Source organism: Microtus oregoni, unplaced genomic scaffold (assembly GCF_018167655.1).
Source record: "Microtus oregoni isolate MIOR12 unplaced genomic scaffold, Mior012 000022F_ref0000154, whole genome shotgun sequence".
Lineage (NCBI taxonomy): Eukaryota > Metazoa > Chordata > Mammalia > Rodentia > Cricetidae > Microtus > Microtus oregoni.
Window position 1 is genome coordinate 787,116 of NW_024543081.1, and position 17,789 is coordinate 804,904.

Below are 17,789 nucleotides of genomic sequence, written 5' to 3' on the forward strand. Positions count from 1 at the left end.
TCTTTCTGTATTTACCTCCCCCATCCTCACCTAAGGAGTTCTCCCCTTTCCCCGTTTCCTTGGTCAGACTACATGTATTCTGCTATCCCCCCTCTATTGTTCCCCAGATCCCCTGCTTGAGCAGTCGTTTTATTTTATCTTCCTGGCTTCTGTAGTTACTGTAGCTGTCTACTCACATCTGAAGATTTTGGGCTAGGAACCTCAGATGAGAGAGCACATGTGACATTTGTCTTTCTGAGTCTGGGTTACTTCCTAAATATGATCCCTTCTAGTTCCGTTATTTACCTCCCAAATTCATGATTTCACTTTTCTTTGTCCCTGAACAATATTCTGTAGTGTGTATGGATCACACCTTCATTATCCACTTCTCAGTTGCACATTTAGGTTGTTTCCACTTCCTAGCTATTGTGACTAGAACAGCAATGAACATAGATGAGCAAGTATCTTTGGAGAAGGACGTGGAGTCCTTTGGGGATATGCCAAGAGTGGGATAGCTTGGCCATAGGATAGATTTATTTTTAGCTTTTTGAGTATTTTCCATGCTGATTTCCACAGTAGCTGTGCTTGTTTACAATCCTCAAAACCGTGCATCTACTGAGTTGATCATGTGATTTTTGTCTTCCACTCTTCTGATTAGTTTTAGGTTTAACTCTATTTTGCCAGATAGTCAGAAAGCAATGCCTGCTTACTACACAGTCTCATTTGATTGGAATGCTTTCATCCATCCTTTTACTCTAAGGTGGTGCCTATCTTTAAAAGCAAGGTGTGTTTATTGTAGGCAGGAGATTTTATTTTTTGATCTTTTTTAGCTGTGTCTTTTGATTGAAGAATTGAGGCCACTAATATTTAAAGTTATTAATGAAATGTGTGGTTATCATGTTGGTATTATTGCTATTGTTTGTATTCTCAGTGGTATTTTGTGTTTTAATAATTATAACTTCATATTTCTCTTCATGGTGTCTCTGCTGTGCTCATATCTCTCATGAGTCTGATATAATACTTCCTTTTCACTAGGTTTGGTTTATTGGATATATATTTTTTTTTTCAGGACTGGGACTTGAACCCAGGGTCTTCCACATACTATGCAAGTACTCTACCACTGAGTTAAAGCCCAGCCCTGGATATACATTTTTTTAAGGTTGCCTATGTTATGGAAAATTTTTCTTTCTCCTTCAATCATGGTGGATAGTTTTGCTGGATATATTATTTTATGTTGGTTTTCATAGCCTTTTAGTGTTGTAATAAGAGCGGCGGGGCTGCATCCCCAGCACCCCAGCCACCCACATGGCTAGCTTATGCCCCGAAATAATTACATGGAAACTGTATTCTTTTAAACACCGCTTGGCCCATTTCTATCTAGCCTCTTCTAGGCTAGCTCTCACACCTGGACTAGCCCATTTCTAATAATCTATGTAGCCCAAGAGCTGGCTTACCAGGAACGATCTTAGCCTGCGTCTGCCTGGACTGGGAGAATAATGGCGACTCCCTGACTCAGTTTCTTTCTCCCAGCATTCTGTTCTGTTTACTCCACCCACCTAAGGATGGGCCTATCAAATGGGCCTAGCAGTTTCTTTATTGCTTAACCAATGAAATCAACAGATTGATATATGACACTCCCACATCATTTTAGGACTTGGAATGCACTAGTCCAGGCTTTCTGGCTTTCAAAGATTCCATTTAGCAATTAGTTGTTATCTTATGGCTTTTTCTTCACATGTGATTTGTATTTCTTTCTCTTGAAGCTTTCAAGCTTTCTTTATTATGTGTACTTAGTGTTTTTTTTAAATATGGTATAATTTTGGGGGGGTCTCTTCTGGTCTTGTCTATTTGATGTTCTGTGTGCTGCTTGTATCTGTACAGGTGCACCTGTCTATAGCCTGGGAAAGTTTTCTTCTATGATCTTGAAGACTAGTCTATGCCATGGGCACAGGATTTTCTTCTCTCATCTATGTCTGTAATTTGAAGTTTTTTTTTTTTGCCATAGTGTTCAGCATTTCCTGTATGTCTCTTTCCTGTCTTTTAAATTTCTTCATGTTCCTTGCTTACTTGAGATACATCTTCTACTTTATCTTTGAGACCTGATACTCTGTCTTCTGCTAGATTCATTCTATCTGTAAGGGTTTCCTTGGAGTTTTCCAGTTGTGCGTTGGGTTTTTCAGTTCCATCTTCATTTCTGCTTGAGCCCCTATCAAAGATTTTATCTCCTATTTGAATTCTGTCTTAAGTCTTGGACTGTCTTTTTCATCAGCCTTATGTTTGTATGTTCTTGGGTATCACTCAGGCATTCATTCTTCTTAAGTCCCTTCTCTTTAATTTCTCTGAGCTATTTCTTTGTATCTTTAAACTCCTTAAATTTATGGCTGAAGTTTATGATTGTTCTTTTAAATTCTCAAGCATGGAATTTATCTATGTAATTCTCATTGGCAAACATTATTTTTCCTTTTTAAATTATTTTTGTTGAGCTATACATTTTCTCTGCTCCCTCCCTTCCTCCCCTCTCCCCTTCTCCCCTCTCCCATTGGCAAGCATTTCTACAGGACTGATTAGCTTTAGAGAGAAGATATTGCCTTCATCTTTTATATTGTTGGTATCCCTGAGATAACATCTGGCCATGTGGACTTTCTCTGTTAGGTTTGAGATTGTAATGGGTAAAGCTGGTTGAAGAAGAAGAGAAGCTGTGAGGACAGGTTGAGTCTAGAGTTGAAAATGTCTTGGGTGGAATGCAGTCAAGTAGACAGGGGGGACCGGACTGGCATATATGATGTGCGTTTTGTTCCAAGTCATGAGTGTGGGGTAGATAACCCTGAGTGGAAAGGTGGGATAAGGCATTATAAAGTCCTATGGTTAGCAATATAATGAGAAGATCCTGAACTAAGCCTAGAGATCTCTGTAATGAAGCCAGGGGCATTATCAGGGTTCTTTGGAGGAACAGAACTAATGGGATAATAATTCAAATAATTCAATCGAGAAAAATCCCTCACAGGTGTACCCAGCTGCTTGGGATTTAGTGTATTCCAGATGTAGTCAAGTTGACCAGTAAAATCAGCCATCACAGCAGGGAAGAACAGGCTGGGCTGGTGAACTGGCTGAGAGACCCATGTTAAATTAGGTAGATTGTGGAAAAGGCACGGATGAGGAGGCCACAGGTACTCACTAGACTAAACCCTGAGGGGAGGACTTGGGAAATCTGGGTGTGGATTAGATTTTAGGAGATGAGACAAAAGTACCTATGGGTGGATGTGATGCTTTCTTGATGAGCTTTCATAGGTTGGGATGGTGTTATTCTTGGAGTTTAATCACTAGGGACTATTTATAGATGAAAAGTACAGAGATGCTGATTACAGAGAATTTTAAAAAATTAGATATGTATGCTTAATATTAGGTGACGGTTAAGTAAACCTAAATGTCTGAAGATTTGATATTCATACAGTGTTGTCTTTAAACTCCTGAGCAGCCTTGTATTGAATAGTAGCTATTTTTATTAATAAATAGTAATATTTATTACAATATCTTTAATAGATGAAGATAATATTATAGTTGGTGTTTAGGAAGGATGTATGCACTCAAAAATATTGGCTAATAATGTACTTTTTTATCACTTAGTTCAAATGGAAAACAAATTTCTGTTTAAAGATCTAGTTAGTGTCTATTTTTGAAATCTGCAAAAAAACAAAAACCCAAGAGTTTCTTTCTTTAGTAATGACTTTAGTAATGAGATCCTGTTTAGAGACTTGATTCTGAGTCTTTGAACATCTTCGTAAAGAACGGGAAAATGCAGTCTAAGTCTTAGCAGTAAGCAGGAGGCTTTTATAAATCATACCAAGTTGTTTAATTAAGGAGAAAATTTATTCTTCAGTGCCATTAGAACTGGTGCAGTATTGAGATGTGGAGAATCAGTGACAAACAACTTTGTCTCTCTTCCTTCTATCCAGTTTAGCCATTCTACCTTGAGTTTAATGCTTCAGAGACACATTTGACTAGCAGGGCCTCACTCGTAGAGGGGCTGATGTGTGCAGGGCTGTCTCTCCTGTGTGGAGGCTCTTTTTGTTTTTGACTATAAGTGTGTATTTCTTTTTTTTTTTTTTTTTTTTTGCTGACATTGTTTCTTTGGTTTTAATGTGCGCCAAAAGAGTCAGCAAGTTTTCTGGGTAAGTTTGTGGAATCCCTTTCCCTCCTGCTCCTTGCTTAAATCAACATGAACTAAAGAGTCTTTCCTGCCAACAATGTGGTGTTGTATTATTATTTTTTGCTTATTCCTTCCTTATCATTTGAGGCAGGTTCTCACTACGTAGACTTGGCTGGGTGGGAACTCACCACGTAGACCAGGCTGGCCTTGAACCCACAAAGATCTACCTGACTCTGTTGGGATTAAAGGGATGTACCACATTACTTGGCCTTGTACCAGTAACAAGTAAAGTCAATTTCCCTTGATAGTAAAGGCTGATTGTCCAGAGCAGGAGAGGTGTCTCTCTTCTTTTACTTTTGGTTCAGTAGATATGCAGAGGTCACATGACTGACAGTAGCTTAGTTTTTAATTGCATCGGACAGTTGCACTACCTATCGAGAGCATTCCTTTTGAAAGATGAAGACTTTAAGCCAATACTGCTTAAAGTAGAGATGGGAAGGAGACATTTTGCAGATGAATCTTAAGCTTTGAGAGATCTTAGTGGGGGAAAGGGCATCTCTTCTCCCTTTGAATCTACTGATAACTGGACGTGAAGGTGCATGCTTGGCTGGGGAGGCTAAAGTAACTGAGGTTGGAGCTGGACCATAGCTTTTCATGTGGATTTTTAACTCCCATGTTTTATTGGTTACAGTAGTCATAAACTATACTTCAGGTTCAAGGGCAGTGGATATATAATCCATGACTCACAGGGAGATATATAAGTCCTATTGTATTACAGAAATTTTAGATTTTCAAATCATGCTACTCTATTGCCAAATTGCCATGGTTCTTAGCAAACAAAAGTGAAGTGATGTTCCTTTAATGTCCTCCGATATGGCTCAGGACTTTTCCTTTATGTTCATAACACACCGGCTTTCCTAGTTCTCGGTTTGACAGTGAGGATATTTCATTCATAGATTTTATTACTACTGAGGGCAGTTATACTTTGCGTGTTTGTCACCTTGCTGAATTGTTCCTTTCTCACTTTCATAAGGCAGACAGCCCTTCCCACCTGTTTTCGACAGACTCCTTAAAACCAAGACTGTGTTTTGGCAAATGTTGTCTCAGTTTTTAAAAAATTTAATTTATGAACTTTGAGCTAATGACAGTAGTTTTGAATTTTTATATAGGTTATGTGTTTGTCTTTATTTTAACCTTTTATCTAAGAAATTTTCAGGTTTATCTTCTAATTCATTTGTTCATTTTCTGCACTGTTGAATTTACTTCTCATTTCTTACATTGTGGCTGGAAATTGGCAGCCATTCCTTACTCTGATTTATCCTTGCCTATTTGTCAGTTTCCCAGAGGAAGCATTTTCTTGAATATTTAAGAGAGCATTATGCAGATATTTAATAAAATATTCTCATGCCTTGATGCTCGTTCTGAGAAAAGAAGACACTGCGATGCTTTTGAAGATGAGTTGCTTTCTTCTCCCCATTCATCTCTGTCGCCTCCCCCGGCACCAGGGTCTTTTCATGTATTCTATGACTTTGTTGTTTGGCTCATTCTTTAAGAGGTTCTTTTAGAGGATGACCAAGCGTTAATATATACTTTGCATGATTATCTAAGAGCCAAGGTTTATTGGTCAGCAAATATGTCAGAGAGGTGTTTCTCCATCTGGACTAAGGATGCTCTCTTCAAGAAACAAAGACCTTTTAATAAAATCTCCAAATCTCAAACTTTAGGACACAAGAAGTCCTATTATGGGTTGTTGGTCAAGGTTGTCCAAGAGATTCTCAAGATATTATAGACTATTTCTATTGCCCTTAGTTGCCCTCCCCTCCAGAGGTGGAAGGTGAGTTCCTATTGTTGAGGACACCATACACTTCACAATATGGCCTAGAGACCTCTAAACTGCAAATGACCTTAAAGACTTCATTTTAAGGACTAACAGAAGGCACCATGCAAGCTTCTAAAGGAGGCAAGTGATCAACAATTCTGTCCAGCTATGATGCCTATGAACCACAATGACCCATATGGCACAGTAACCCTATGGGTATAGCTACAATACATATATCTTAGTGATTACCAACAGTTCTCTAATCATACTTCCCCTAATCTCAACAAGAGGAAAATCTTGCCTGGAGCTGGAAACCTAGCCAGCTACTCAGGGCTAGTGAAGCCATGGATGCTATAGAAGAACCTACAGCTACCAATTTACTAAACTAGTATAATCCCTAAATACATTCTAATTTTATGCCCACAGATAAGTACACTCTTTATTTCTTATCAAAGAAACTTCTCTTTGCAACAGATGTGGACAATTACTGAAAATGTAACCAATCAAAGTGTAGATTGTGGAGATAAGTCCCAATGGATATATCTATAAATATTACTCTTACACCACAACCAAGGCTCAGGGATAATTGTGGAAGAGGGAACAGAAAGATTGTAAGAGCCAGAAGACCAGGGAGTTTGCTGTGAAACCATTTCCTAGTAATGTCAGATGCTCCACACATAAAGTATCACCAATGCGACTGCCTAAACATGAGCCCAACAGGGACAAGAATAGATAGGTAAAAGTGGATGGGGGAAAGCCCAGGAGGCCTCAACACTACATACACAAAGAACTACAGGCCCCTAAGAAATAATGAGAGAAATATTCTTCCCCAGGGAAGAGCACACCTGATGTGGGATTCCCTTCTGAATGCTGTGAATATGTTTTATTACCACTGGTTATTAAAGAAGCAGCTTTGGCCTATGACAGAGTAGATTACAGCTAAGTGAGGAAACTAAATTGAATTCTGGGAGAAAGTAGGTGGAGTCAGACTGATACCATTCAGCTGCTGAATGAGAAAGATACCTGGAACCTTTCCGGTAAGCCACAGCCTCATGGAAATACACAGATTAATAGAAATGGGTTAATTTAAGATATAAGAGCTAGCTAGGAATATACCTAAGCCATTGGCCAAGTAGTGTGTTAATGAATATCATTTTTGAATGATTATTTGGGTCAGGGTAGCCAAGAAACTACAGTTCAAATAATCAGCTCTGTATTTATTTAGGAATGTGTGTGTGTGTGTGTGTGTGTGTGTGTTTTTAACAACAATTAATCAAAAAAGAGTCCAAGGATTTGAAAAAGAGCAAGGAGGGGTGTAGAAATGGTTTAGACAGAGCACAAGGAAGTTGGGATGATGCTATTATAATTTCAAAAAATGAAAGAAATATGTTTTAAAAAACTCTGTCCAAACCTCCTTTGGAGCACACAGAGCCTGGAGGAGTGGAAGGGAGCAAGGTATAGAAATGCACATTTGGAGATACCCCCATAATCAGTACTCAGGAGTGTGTTCACTACCTCCTCCGGTTGGATTTGTTTCCACACCCACATGTGAACACCCCCACACACACATGTTTGTACACACACATGTGCACACACATGAGCACACATGTGTACACACACATTCACACACACACTTGTACACATGTGCACACACACGCTCCCATGCACAACACATATGATTAATTTCTGTGATGTAAAAATATTCACAAAATGACATTGGACAGCAATTGATCTCAAGTGAACTTGTATTTTAAAGATGAAGTCAACAGCAGTGCTTGCTCTAAAGCAGTGAAGGCGGTGCAAGGAGCCACCAGTCTATAGATCTATATGTCAGGATGGAAAAGCCCTCTGTATTCCGGCAGTATGAGGAACACCATCCTCAAATGCAAAGACAAGTTAGGCAAAAACATAGGACCAGATAAAGGGAGAAGGGTAGTATTTATGTTCTTTAAAATGAGGCAGTAATATTCTCAGACAATTCCATCCACACTCACTTATGACTCAAAGGTTAACATAAAAGTGTGAATTTTTTTGAGTTTAAAATTATTATATATAGTTTATTCAAGCAGTAATCCCCTCAGAATTGGTTATTACCACTATTAATGACTTGCTAGTTAGACTGTTAATGGCCCATAGCAAAAAACTGCTGGTAATGACTGATTTCAAAGGGATTATTGCTTAATTAATGGCACTCCACCTATCCTTAGTCATTTCTGTAAGTATCAGTTTTATTGCATATTTCAAGACTCTGAGCCCCAGTTTATGATATTTGAGAGAATATCATCAAGACAGATAAAAATTACAATTACAGCTAACTTTGCAATGTATAAGAACATCACAAAATTATTTCAAAATTTCTTTGTCCCTTATTAGTAAAATGTCACTCCTAACTTGTGGGTGGGCTACAGAAATATTGTTTAAAAATAGATGTCTGTTTTTTGCATGATAAAATATCTAATGTTTTTTTCTGAATCAATGAACACAATTTTGCATTTCTGAATTGGGGTTGGGTATTAAATGAGAAGTACAGGTGAGAGAAAATATTTTTTGTTTGGCAGCCCTCAGTCCACGTAGAGGGTGCTGGGCAGGAGGCCATGTGGTCTGGACTTCAGCCAGTTCAGTCTCAGCATGGTTACCTAGTTTGGCTTTTCTGCTTTTCAATATCATCATGAGGTCACTAGGCTCTGTGGCCTCTTTAATGAGCTGAAACAAAATTACCCTTTGGAAATGAGCTTCATAAACAGAGGGGGTGGCTTCATGACCATGGGATCCAGGGACTGAGGAGCAGAGGCCCAGAGAGGGACCTTCAGGACAATTCCGTGAACAAAAGAAAATATCAGGCTTTTGTAGTATTCAGGGTGATGGGATGTTTCTCTATCGAGTAACTGAACATGGGGTAACCTAAGGGACAGAGAGTGTGGAGGAAGCCAGGTACAAGGTATGACCATAAATTAGGGGTGTTTAGGCTACAGCACAGAACTGCTTGCTTCTTAAGGCTCTGCTCCAGCCAACCAGCTCCAGGGAGGCATGCACTGATTTCTTTAGGCTGAAGATATGGTTTGAGCTCTTAGGGTGAACAGCATCTCAAAGGGGCATCAGGCCCATGATCTAGACCCATGAAGTCAAGCCTTGCTTTCTTAGATAATACTAAGATATTGTTAGCCCTTCGCATTCTTTTTTATCTATCTATCTATCTATCTATCTATCTATCTATCTATCTATCTATCTATTATGTGTACAATATTCTGTCTGTATGCCTGAAGGCCAGAAGAGGGCACCAGACCTCCCTACAGATGGTTGTGAGCCACCACGTGGTTGCTGGGAATTGAACTCAGGACCTCTGGAAGAGCAGGCAATGCTCTTAACCACTGAGCCATCTCTCCAGCCCCCAACCCTTTGCATTCTTAACCTCTAAACAGGACAGCGCTTTCCAGAGTTCTATAAGGTTTGATAACACTCTACAGCATGAGGTATGTCAATATTGGAAAAGCTGCATAAAACAGTGAGCTATTATTCTCTAAATAGCCAGCACACAATCACTTTACAGATACGTACATACCAATAACAGATTCTGTTAAAGTAGATCACAAACTGGGTTTTTAATTTAATTTAATTTTATTATTTTAAAAAGAAAACAAACTATCTTATTTCATTTACATATCAATCCCTCCGCTCCTCTCATTCCCTCTACTTCTCCCTCCCCACCTCCCATCTACCCCTCACAGGGGGTAAGACACATTGCTTTGAGGAAAGTCCAAGGCCTTCCTTACCATATCTAGGCTGAGCAAGGTATCATCCGAGAAGAATGGGTTCCCAAAAAGCCAGTACCAGCAGTAGGGATAAATCCTGCTGCCACTGCCAGTTGCCCCACAGTCTGCCCCAGCCATACAACTGTCACTCACATTCAGAGGGTCTAGTTTGGTCCTATGCTGGTTTCTTCTCTGTCTGGCTGGAGTTGGTGAGCTCCCCTTAGCTCAGGTAGACTGTTTTCCGTGGGTGTCCCCATCATGGTCTTGACCTCTTTGCTCATATTCTCACTCCTTCCACTCTTTGACTAGACTTTGGGAGCTCAGCCCACACAGACTGGGTTTTGATGAAGCACAATATAAGGAGCGTGTTTTCCTTGTTTCAAATTCCACTTTGCTAGGAACTACCAAGAAACTGCTATTTGAACTTTGGCATGGTATCAAAGAAGGCTGCCATGGCCTGGAAAGACTTCTAGAACAATCCCCTCTCATTTACAGATGTGTGAAAGACCAGCTGCTCTTCATGTCCTCAGTTAACATGATAGGCTGAGTGAACCTGCATGGAAACAGTTGTTCTGTTGTTCCCTGACAGCACAATGGCTTAAAAGTGATACAAAATGACACTGTTCTTCTCATGAAAGCTGCCTTTGTTTTGGAGAAAGCAGTGTTTTGTTTCTTTTTTTTTTTCATAAAAATACTAATGTAAATGTTAACAATGTGGTAATGGAGTGAATTTGTCATTGTTGTCCTAAAATAACATGATAACCAATTTAAAATTTCTATGTTGCTTTCTGATGTGGTTAATATCAGAATACAGGTCACCTGAATGAAAGTTCTTTGGAATAGTAATAAATTTTACTTGCATAAAACGACCCCTAGAAAAAAATTGTGAGACTGGGTACTTTAAACCTATTGCAGTTCTGAAGAATTACTTGCTACCGTTGTGAACTTAACAACAGACAGAAAATGTGCTCTACACACTAAAAGCAATGCCTGAGAAAGAATTTTGAAGGCTTTCTGTGCTGTGCTGAGCCCCGGAATAAGCGTATCCTTTCCAGATGCCATGGACCAGATGGTTTGAGTGTCTCCCAGGGCTTCATGTGGTGAAAGTTGATCCATATCACAAGCTGTTGGAAGGGTAGAAAGTTCATGAGCCTATGGGGTTTAGAGTTGGGCTTTTGAGGGAGCGATTAGATAATGTCAGTGGCAGAATCCTGGTGGCGTTGTGAAAGAGGAAGGCACTGGAGGTGCTCTCTCTTCCCCTTGGCATATGATCGTGGTTTTAGGACTCGGCTGGCAAGAAGCCATCATCAGGTACAGCCCTCTATCTCTGCACCTTCAGAATTTAACCCTAAACAAAGAACAGTTTCATTTACCAATTCATTCTCCTCCTTGTCTTTTTTCTTTTCTTTCTCCTCCTCTTCTTCCTCCTTATTCTCCTAGAAAAGTATTCTACCCCAGGTATTTCATTTTGGTAACAAAAATTAATACAACAAGAGTAAGAATTTAAGGGACTAAGCCTCATTTGTATAATAAAATTTTTGACTGGTTTAATTAACAAAGTTGTCACCATAGTATTTAGATCCACATGGTGAAGCAAAATGGGCTTACCTAAACAAACAAACAAACAAACAAACAAAAAATAGATCGACCAGACAATTGAAGATAATGCAGTCTTGTTGCTCTCAGAATTTGTGGTCAGTTCTGACGCCAATCTTGTTTCTGAGTGCTGGGTCAGCAGCCCTGTGTGGTGGTAGGGGCAGGGGAGATCCTGGGTCTGTCATCCAGCAGGGGAAGCCATTTGAGTGCACTCAGGGGGCTCTCTGTCCAGCAGCGTCTTTATCTCCTCCAGAGGGAGCAGGTGAGTGGCAGGCGCCTGCAGGACCCAGACATGGCGTTCACTTTTGTCTCCTTCCCTTTAAAATGCGGCGTGGCCAGTAAGTGTAAATATTTGAGACTGTCTCCAGATCTAGCTCACACAAATATGAGGCAAATTCTGCAGTGACCTTCACGGCCTTGATATTAAAATCAGTTCCTGGGGAGAAAGGCAGATCTGTGAGCTCCGCGTTCACTTTCTGCTTGTATGCAATGACAAACAATTAGAGAAGATTAAATTCACGCCCTTCATAGCACAGAACACGGACTGATGGAATCCCGTGTCTCTGCGCGCTTCCTTTCCCGCGCAGTGGTACATTTTTAACTGATAGAACACAAAGAGCCTCCCTCTGGTCCGAGGAGGTGTGTCCATCCCTATTTTAATTGCCCAGCCTTATCCCTTCCCCAGAAGGTCCAGTACCAAGTGAAGTTCGGCAAATTCAAGATGACTGCTATGGCTGTTCACTCTGCTGTCTGGGAATGCAGCCGTGGGTGGCTGTGGCGGGAGAGCAGGTGGACTGGAAACTGACGGCGGCACTCCGGCCTTCGAGAATGCCCCACAGCTTTCGGACACACATCAGGGTTGCACGACGAAAGGATCGCATCTCTGTGCCGCAGACAGTACGCTGTGGCCTGTAAGAGGGACTGAAGGTGACTGACAACAATTTCTGGGGTTCCTGCTACAATGTGAATCACTCTCTATAGGGTGTGCGTAAAAGGGACTGAAGAACTAGAGAAACCGCCTATGTTGTAGAATATTATTTTAAGGTGTGTTGCTTTTGTTTATGCTCTGGAACATTTGTTTAATGATGCAGAGATGTATCTGATTAAATAAAATTCCCCCGTGGTTAGGAGGCTGGGTCAGCAACCTGCTGACAGGACGTGGTAGTGAGGAGCCAGGTACAGAAGGGTTTTTAACGAGGGGTGTGGAGCCAGGCGGTGGTGGTGTACATCTTTATTCCCAGCACCCAGGAGGCAGAGGCAGGCGGATCTCTGTGAGTTCGAGGCCAGCCTGGTCTATAAGAGCTAGTTCCAGGACAGGTTCTAAAGCCACATAAAAACCCTGTCTCAAATAAATAAAATAAAATAAAGAGGGGCGAGGAGAAGCACGAGAACTTCTGAGAGGCACAATTCCACGTCAAATCTTGAATCTTGAGTTGTTTAGAGGGACAGAGATTTAGTTCCGTTCCCTTTGTAGCTTTGAAAGAGTCGATGTCTGAGGGAACAGAATTCCCTCAGGCTGCGCTTTTCCTGGCCTAACCACTGCTGATAGCCGTAGAGCTACCATTTGGCTTCTCCACAGAGTGACATCCTAACACTTCCTGCTATCCATTCATAGCCTTCACTGCACTCTGCAGACTCCACCTGAGCAATCAGAGGTGCTTGCCCTCTTGCAATGACTCCCATTACCCCACCTCTCTCAATTCTGATCAGTTATCCGATAGTTCAGTGGCCTTTGCATCTTGGGTCTCCATTCACCAAGCTTGAATGACACCTGGAACTTGGGCACATTGTGCAAACTCATTTCTTGGCTGTATGTTTAGCAAGGAGCATACTTCCTCTTTGAGAAAGGTGTTTGGTATCTTGCAGTTATTCAGAGACTGAGCCTGAAAGGTTCTAGTTATCCCTGATGGGAAAGCACTGGCTGAATCTCATGCTTCTCCTGTCTATAACCTAGGTAAGTCACCCTGTTCTCCAAACCAGAGTCGCTTCCGATACCAGCACCGTTCATAGATGTGCAATGGAGTTCCATAGTTGGAACTTCCTCTTCCAGCGAATCTATTGGATACATTGGAAATACATATTGACATACTGAATCTTTCTGAGCTCAGAAAGCTCTTCTGCAAGTGAGGCACAAGTAGTAAGAAGTAGTAGACACATTGTCAGTCAGGAGAACTGAGGTACAGAGGGACTCTGATCTTGTAGAAAAAAATACAGTTGTTCAGAGGGTTCGGAGCAGTGTGCCCCATCCCAGAGAGGCTGGACTAGGGTATCTGAAGCTGGGCTGTGGCCTCAGAGTCACACAGCAGACCTGGGTATTATAGCATGTTTCACGGACACCCGCAGACATCTGGCCCTCCGCAGCCCCAGCGTTGCCATAGAGCCACCATTTCCTTCCTCCATTACTGACTGCAGCTGCCACCACTTCCAGAGAGCCCCCCCCCCCCCCGGCTCGACTTGTTCGCCTCTCTGGCTGTATCTATAACCCAAGCAGGTGTGTCCAGTCAGCAGCACCAGGTCTCCGACTGCACTCAGCTGCAACAGGGCTTGGGAAGGCAAACACAGCTGGCCTTCCACATCTGTGGGTTCCACCAACTGGGGGTGGAAACGGTCTTTTGAAATAATATCTGTGTCTTATCAGCCCTCATTGTTCGCCATGTTCAGAGAGTCCAGTTTTATCCCATGCTTTTTCAGTCACAGTCCAGCTGGCCTTGGTGAGCTCCCAATAGATCAGCTCCACTGTCTCAGTGGGTGGGTGCACACCTCGTGGTCCCGACTTCTTTGCTCATGTTCTCCCTCCTTCTGCTCCTCATTGGGACCTTGGGAGTTCAGTCCAGAGCTCCAGTGTGGGTCTCTGTCTCTATCTCCATCCATCACCAGATGAACAATGAGGGCTGATGAGACGCAAAGGACAATGGCACGGGGTTTTGATCCTGCTTAATGTGCTGGCTTTGTGGGAGCATAGCCAGCTTGGATGTTCACCTTCCTCGATACGGACGGAGGGGGGAGGACCTAGGACTTACCACAGGGCAGGGAACCCTGACTGCTCTTTGGACTGGAGAGGGAGGGGGAAAGGAGTGGGGGGAGGGGAAGAAGGGTGGGAGGAGGGGGAGGGAAATGGGAGGCTGGGAGGAGGTGGAAACTTTTTTTTTTTACTCCTTTTCTCAATAAAATAAATAAATAAATAAATAAAAGAAATAATATCTGTACAGACTTAGAGCGTTTTCTTTCCATTATTCTGCAACAGTACGCCTCAGCCTTGGTTTGCATGGCATTTACATTGTACCAAGCACTATACGAAATCTTTAGATTTCTTACAATTATCTTTCTTTTTTTTTTTTTTTTTTTTTTTTCTTTGACATTGAGCACTTTATTAGTGGTGAAAAAAATCACCTTTGTTAAGGCAGAAAGACAGCGGGGATGGACAAGACCAGCGCCCATCTGAGGGGATTTCCCTGGAAATCAGGTGTTTCTCCATGCAAATTTAGAGAAAACACCATCATGGAAGAACTCCCCCCAAGAGTGCAGCCAGTGATCACCAAACCCGGATGCCAGGACCGCCTTAGGAGCCGCTAGGCTGCTGGGACAGCAGGGCTTCTATGTCAGGTTCGATGTCGATGGTGCGAAAGCGGCGGCTGTACCTGCGCACTGGAACGCCGTCCGGGCCCACCAGGAACTTCTCGAAGTTCCAGGCAATGTCGTTGCGGCACACCGGAGACCAAATGATGTACTTGGGGTCGGTCATGAGCGCAGTGGGCTCGTCACTGGGCGCTGGCAAAGACTCCCGCAGGAAGGTAAAGAGCGGATGAGCCTTCTCACCATTCACCTCGCACTTCTCGAACAATGTAAAGTTGGGTTCGAACCCCCCACCAGGTCGGATATACTTGAGGGAATTCAGAATCTCTTCGTTCTTGGCATTCTCCTGATGTCCGAACTGATTGCACGGGAAACCGAGCACCACCAGGCCACGGGGCCCGAGGCGTCTTTGCAGATCGTTCATCTCGGTGTAGTCCCGGGTCGTTGTGCCTCAGAGGGATGCGACATTCTCAATAAGCAGCACCTTGCCCCGCAGGGAGCCCAGGCTCACAGGCTCCCCGCCCGCGAGCGGGCGCGCGGAGAAGGCATACACGGTGGACTGCGCCGCCGCGGAGAGCCGAGCTGCACACATACTGCAAGAGTGGGTGAATTAAAAACGGAATCCTTCTTATGATTATTTACATAATGAGGGATGGTTGTAGAGTATATACAAATGCTAGACCACCTGATGTAAAAGAGTTGCCTGTTCTCTGCTCTCGAGGGCATCCGGGAACCAGTTCTAGGAGATGTGGAATGACTGTCGGCTCCTCCGCTGGACAGTTCATCAAGCATGAGTCTCAAGTACAAGATGGCCTGATTCATGCTAACGGCTCCCGGGAGCCTGAACCGAAGATGACCACCTTCACCTTAGCTCCAACTCACAGCCTCTGAGACAGCGACAGTAGGACAGTGTCTTCTATTTCTTGACTATCACTCACATGCCATGTGTCACTGGAATGTGCATGCTGGGAGGAGGGGTCTTGTCTGAGGAAGGCTGGCACTGTATATGTTTCTGTAAAAAATACATAAAGGTTGCCAGGAAAATGTCATGTCTTTCTCAGAAGGTATATGATGCTGTCAGGGCTGCCATCCTAAAATCAGACTGGTGGCCCTGTGTAACAAAAATTTATTTTAACGAATGGGTCTGGAGGATTGGTGCTCAAGATTATGGTTCTGCTAGATTTGGGAGTTACTGAGGCTCCTTTGTTGTTTTGTCTTGTAGGTGGCCACCGCTCTCTGGGTTCTACATGGTCACTTTTCTGTAGTGTGTGTGTGTGTGTGTCTGTCTGTCTCTGTGTGTGGTGGGTCCATATTAATTTCCTATTGACAGAATCAGTCACATTGGACATGGACCCATTCATAGGACATTACTTAACATGCTAAAGAAAGAATACTAAAGAACGTCCCATTTCTTTAGTCCCATTCTCAAGACTAAGTACAGAGCATCAACACAGAAGTTCTGAGGTATCACAGGCTCAGCACTGTAAATTCATACAGTTCTGATTTTTGCTGGGACAAGCCAGCAGGTTTCCATGCCTTTAGTTACCCATGGCTTTGCACACGTGTATCATGTTCTCTAGCTTTAATCTCCAGCCCATCAACCACTCTGAGAAAGACACATTAGGAAGCAGGCAGAAGCTGTTCTGCTATACTGTGGACAGCGAGGACATGTGAGCCAGGCCAGGATCCCCCATGGTACATGAGAACAGAGCCAACACAGGGACAGAGTATCTGTGACATGGTTCGAGTTCTTGAAAAAAAAAAATATCCTGTCAGAATGGTGCCCAGGCTTCCCAGGCATGGATTTCCTTCTCTGCAAGGCCTGTTTGAACTGGGATTTTGTCTGAAGCATGCATGTTCTCTCAATCAGCAACTGTTTTGCTGGCAGTCAGATTAGGTGCACAAAGACCCACGCTGGAGGGTCCTGGACTTGCATCACCTGCTCTTCTGACATATTTGGATTCCTCATAGCACCAGCCCTTGTGGCTCTGCTGCCGTGACCGACCTGAGAATGTGTGGCTGGAGGGAGACTTTTGTCATGCCAGCCTGGGGACCTGAATTCCATCCCTGGGACCCACAGGAGAATGGGAGGAGAGAATCAGCTCTGCAAGGTTGTTCTATGGCCCCTCTCCTCACAGGTGCCCCCCCCCCCCAGTCAAAAAAGTCAGACAGACAGACACACATACACAATACGTTTTAAAAAATGAATGCATTTGAGCCTTAATTTAAATATTTCATTTTAGCTCTCTTAAAAACTGCAAATACAGTTATATATTTGACATGCTTATCCTTCTAATATTGCAAAAAAAATAATGATCTCAATGTGCCCCTTCTAAAGATAGGTTAGGCTAATTTTAATGCCAAAATAGGCTGATTTTGAATCCATCTCAGCAAGATGGTTTAATCAGGCTGGGCCAGGCTGCTTACCCTGTGTACTCAATGCAAATTACTTCCACTGCCCACACCCTCTCTTGCTGGTTCCCCGGTCCCCAAGCAAGTGCTTCCTATCTTCCAGTTCCCACCTTGCTCTTGTACAAATGATTAACTAAGGAGAGAGCTCGTTTCTCCCAAGTGGGGTGGTAGTGCTGTTTCCAGGAGGAAAATATGTGGGTGAACCACACTTCCCGATGTGAATGTATCTAAATTTTAAATATCTCTTTTACATACATTATTTATTCGCTAATAAAAAAATGAAGTGGAAACTGGCTTGAAAAACATTTTTTAAAAAGTGAACCATCATCACAAATGAGGGAGAATTGGGAGGGACTGTTATATTTATGCAAAACTTATTATTATTTTTTTTTTCTGGGGAAAAAAGAGGACACAGAGAGATTAAAGATATCCACGAGTCATCAATATGTCTGCCGTTTTAATTTAGCCTTCTGAATAAGTCTTAAAATGTACCATCTTGCACAGGGCTTTATCA

At 42.5% G+C, this 17,789-nt stretch overlaps 1 protein-coding gene across 1 annotated transcript; it reads right to left on the minus strand.

The window, feature by feature from the left end:
* Positions 1-14,641: 14,641 nt before the first annotated feature.
* On the minus strand, positions 14,642-15,485 carry LOC121461230 (glutathione peroxidase 1-like). Its single transcript, XM_041672187.1, has one exon. It carries the CDS (start codon positions 15,453-15,455, stop codon positions 14,850-14,852), a length of 606 nt encoding a protein of 201 aa, XP_041528121.1. The 5' UTR covers positions 15,456-15,485; the 3' UTR covers positions 14,642-14,849.
* Between the last annotated feature and the right edge of the window lie 2,304 nt (positions 15,486-17,789).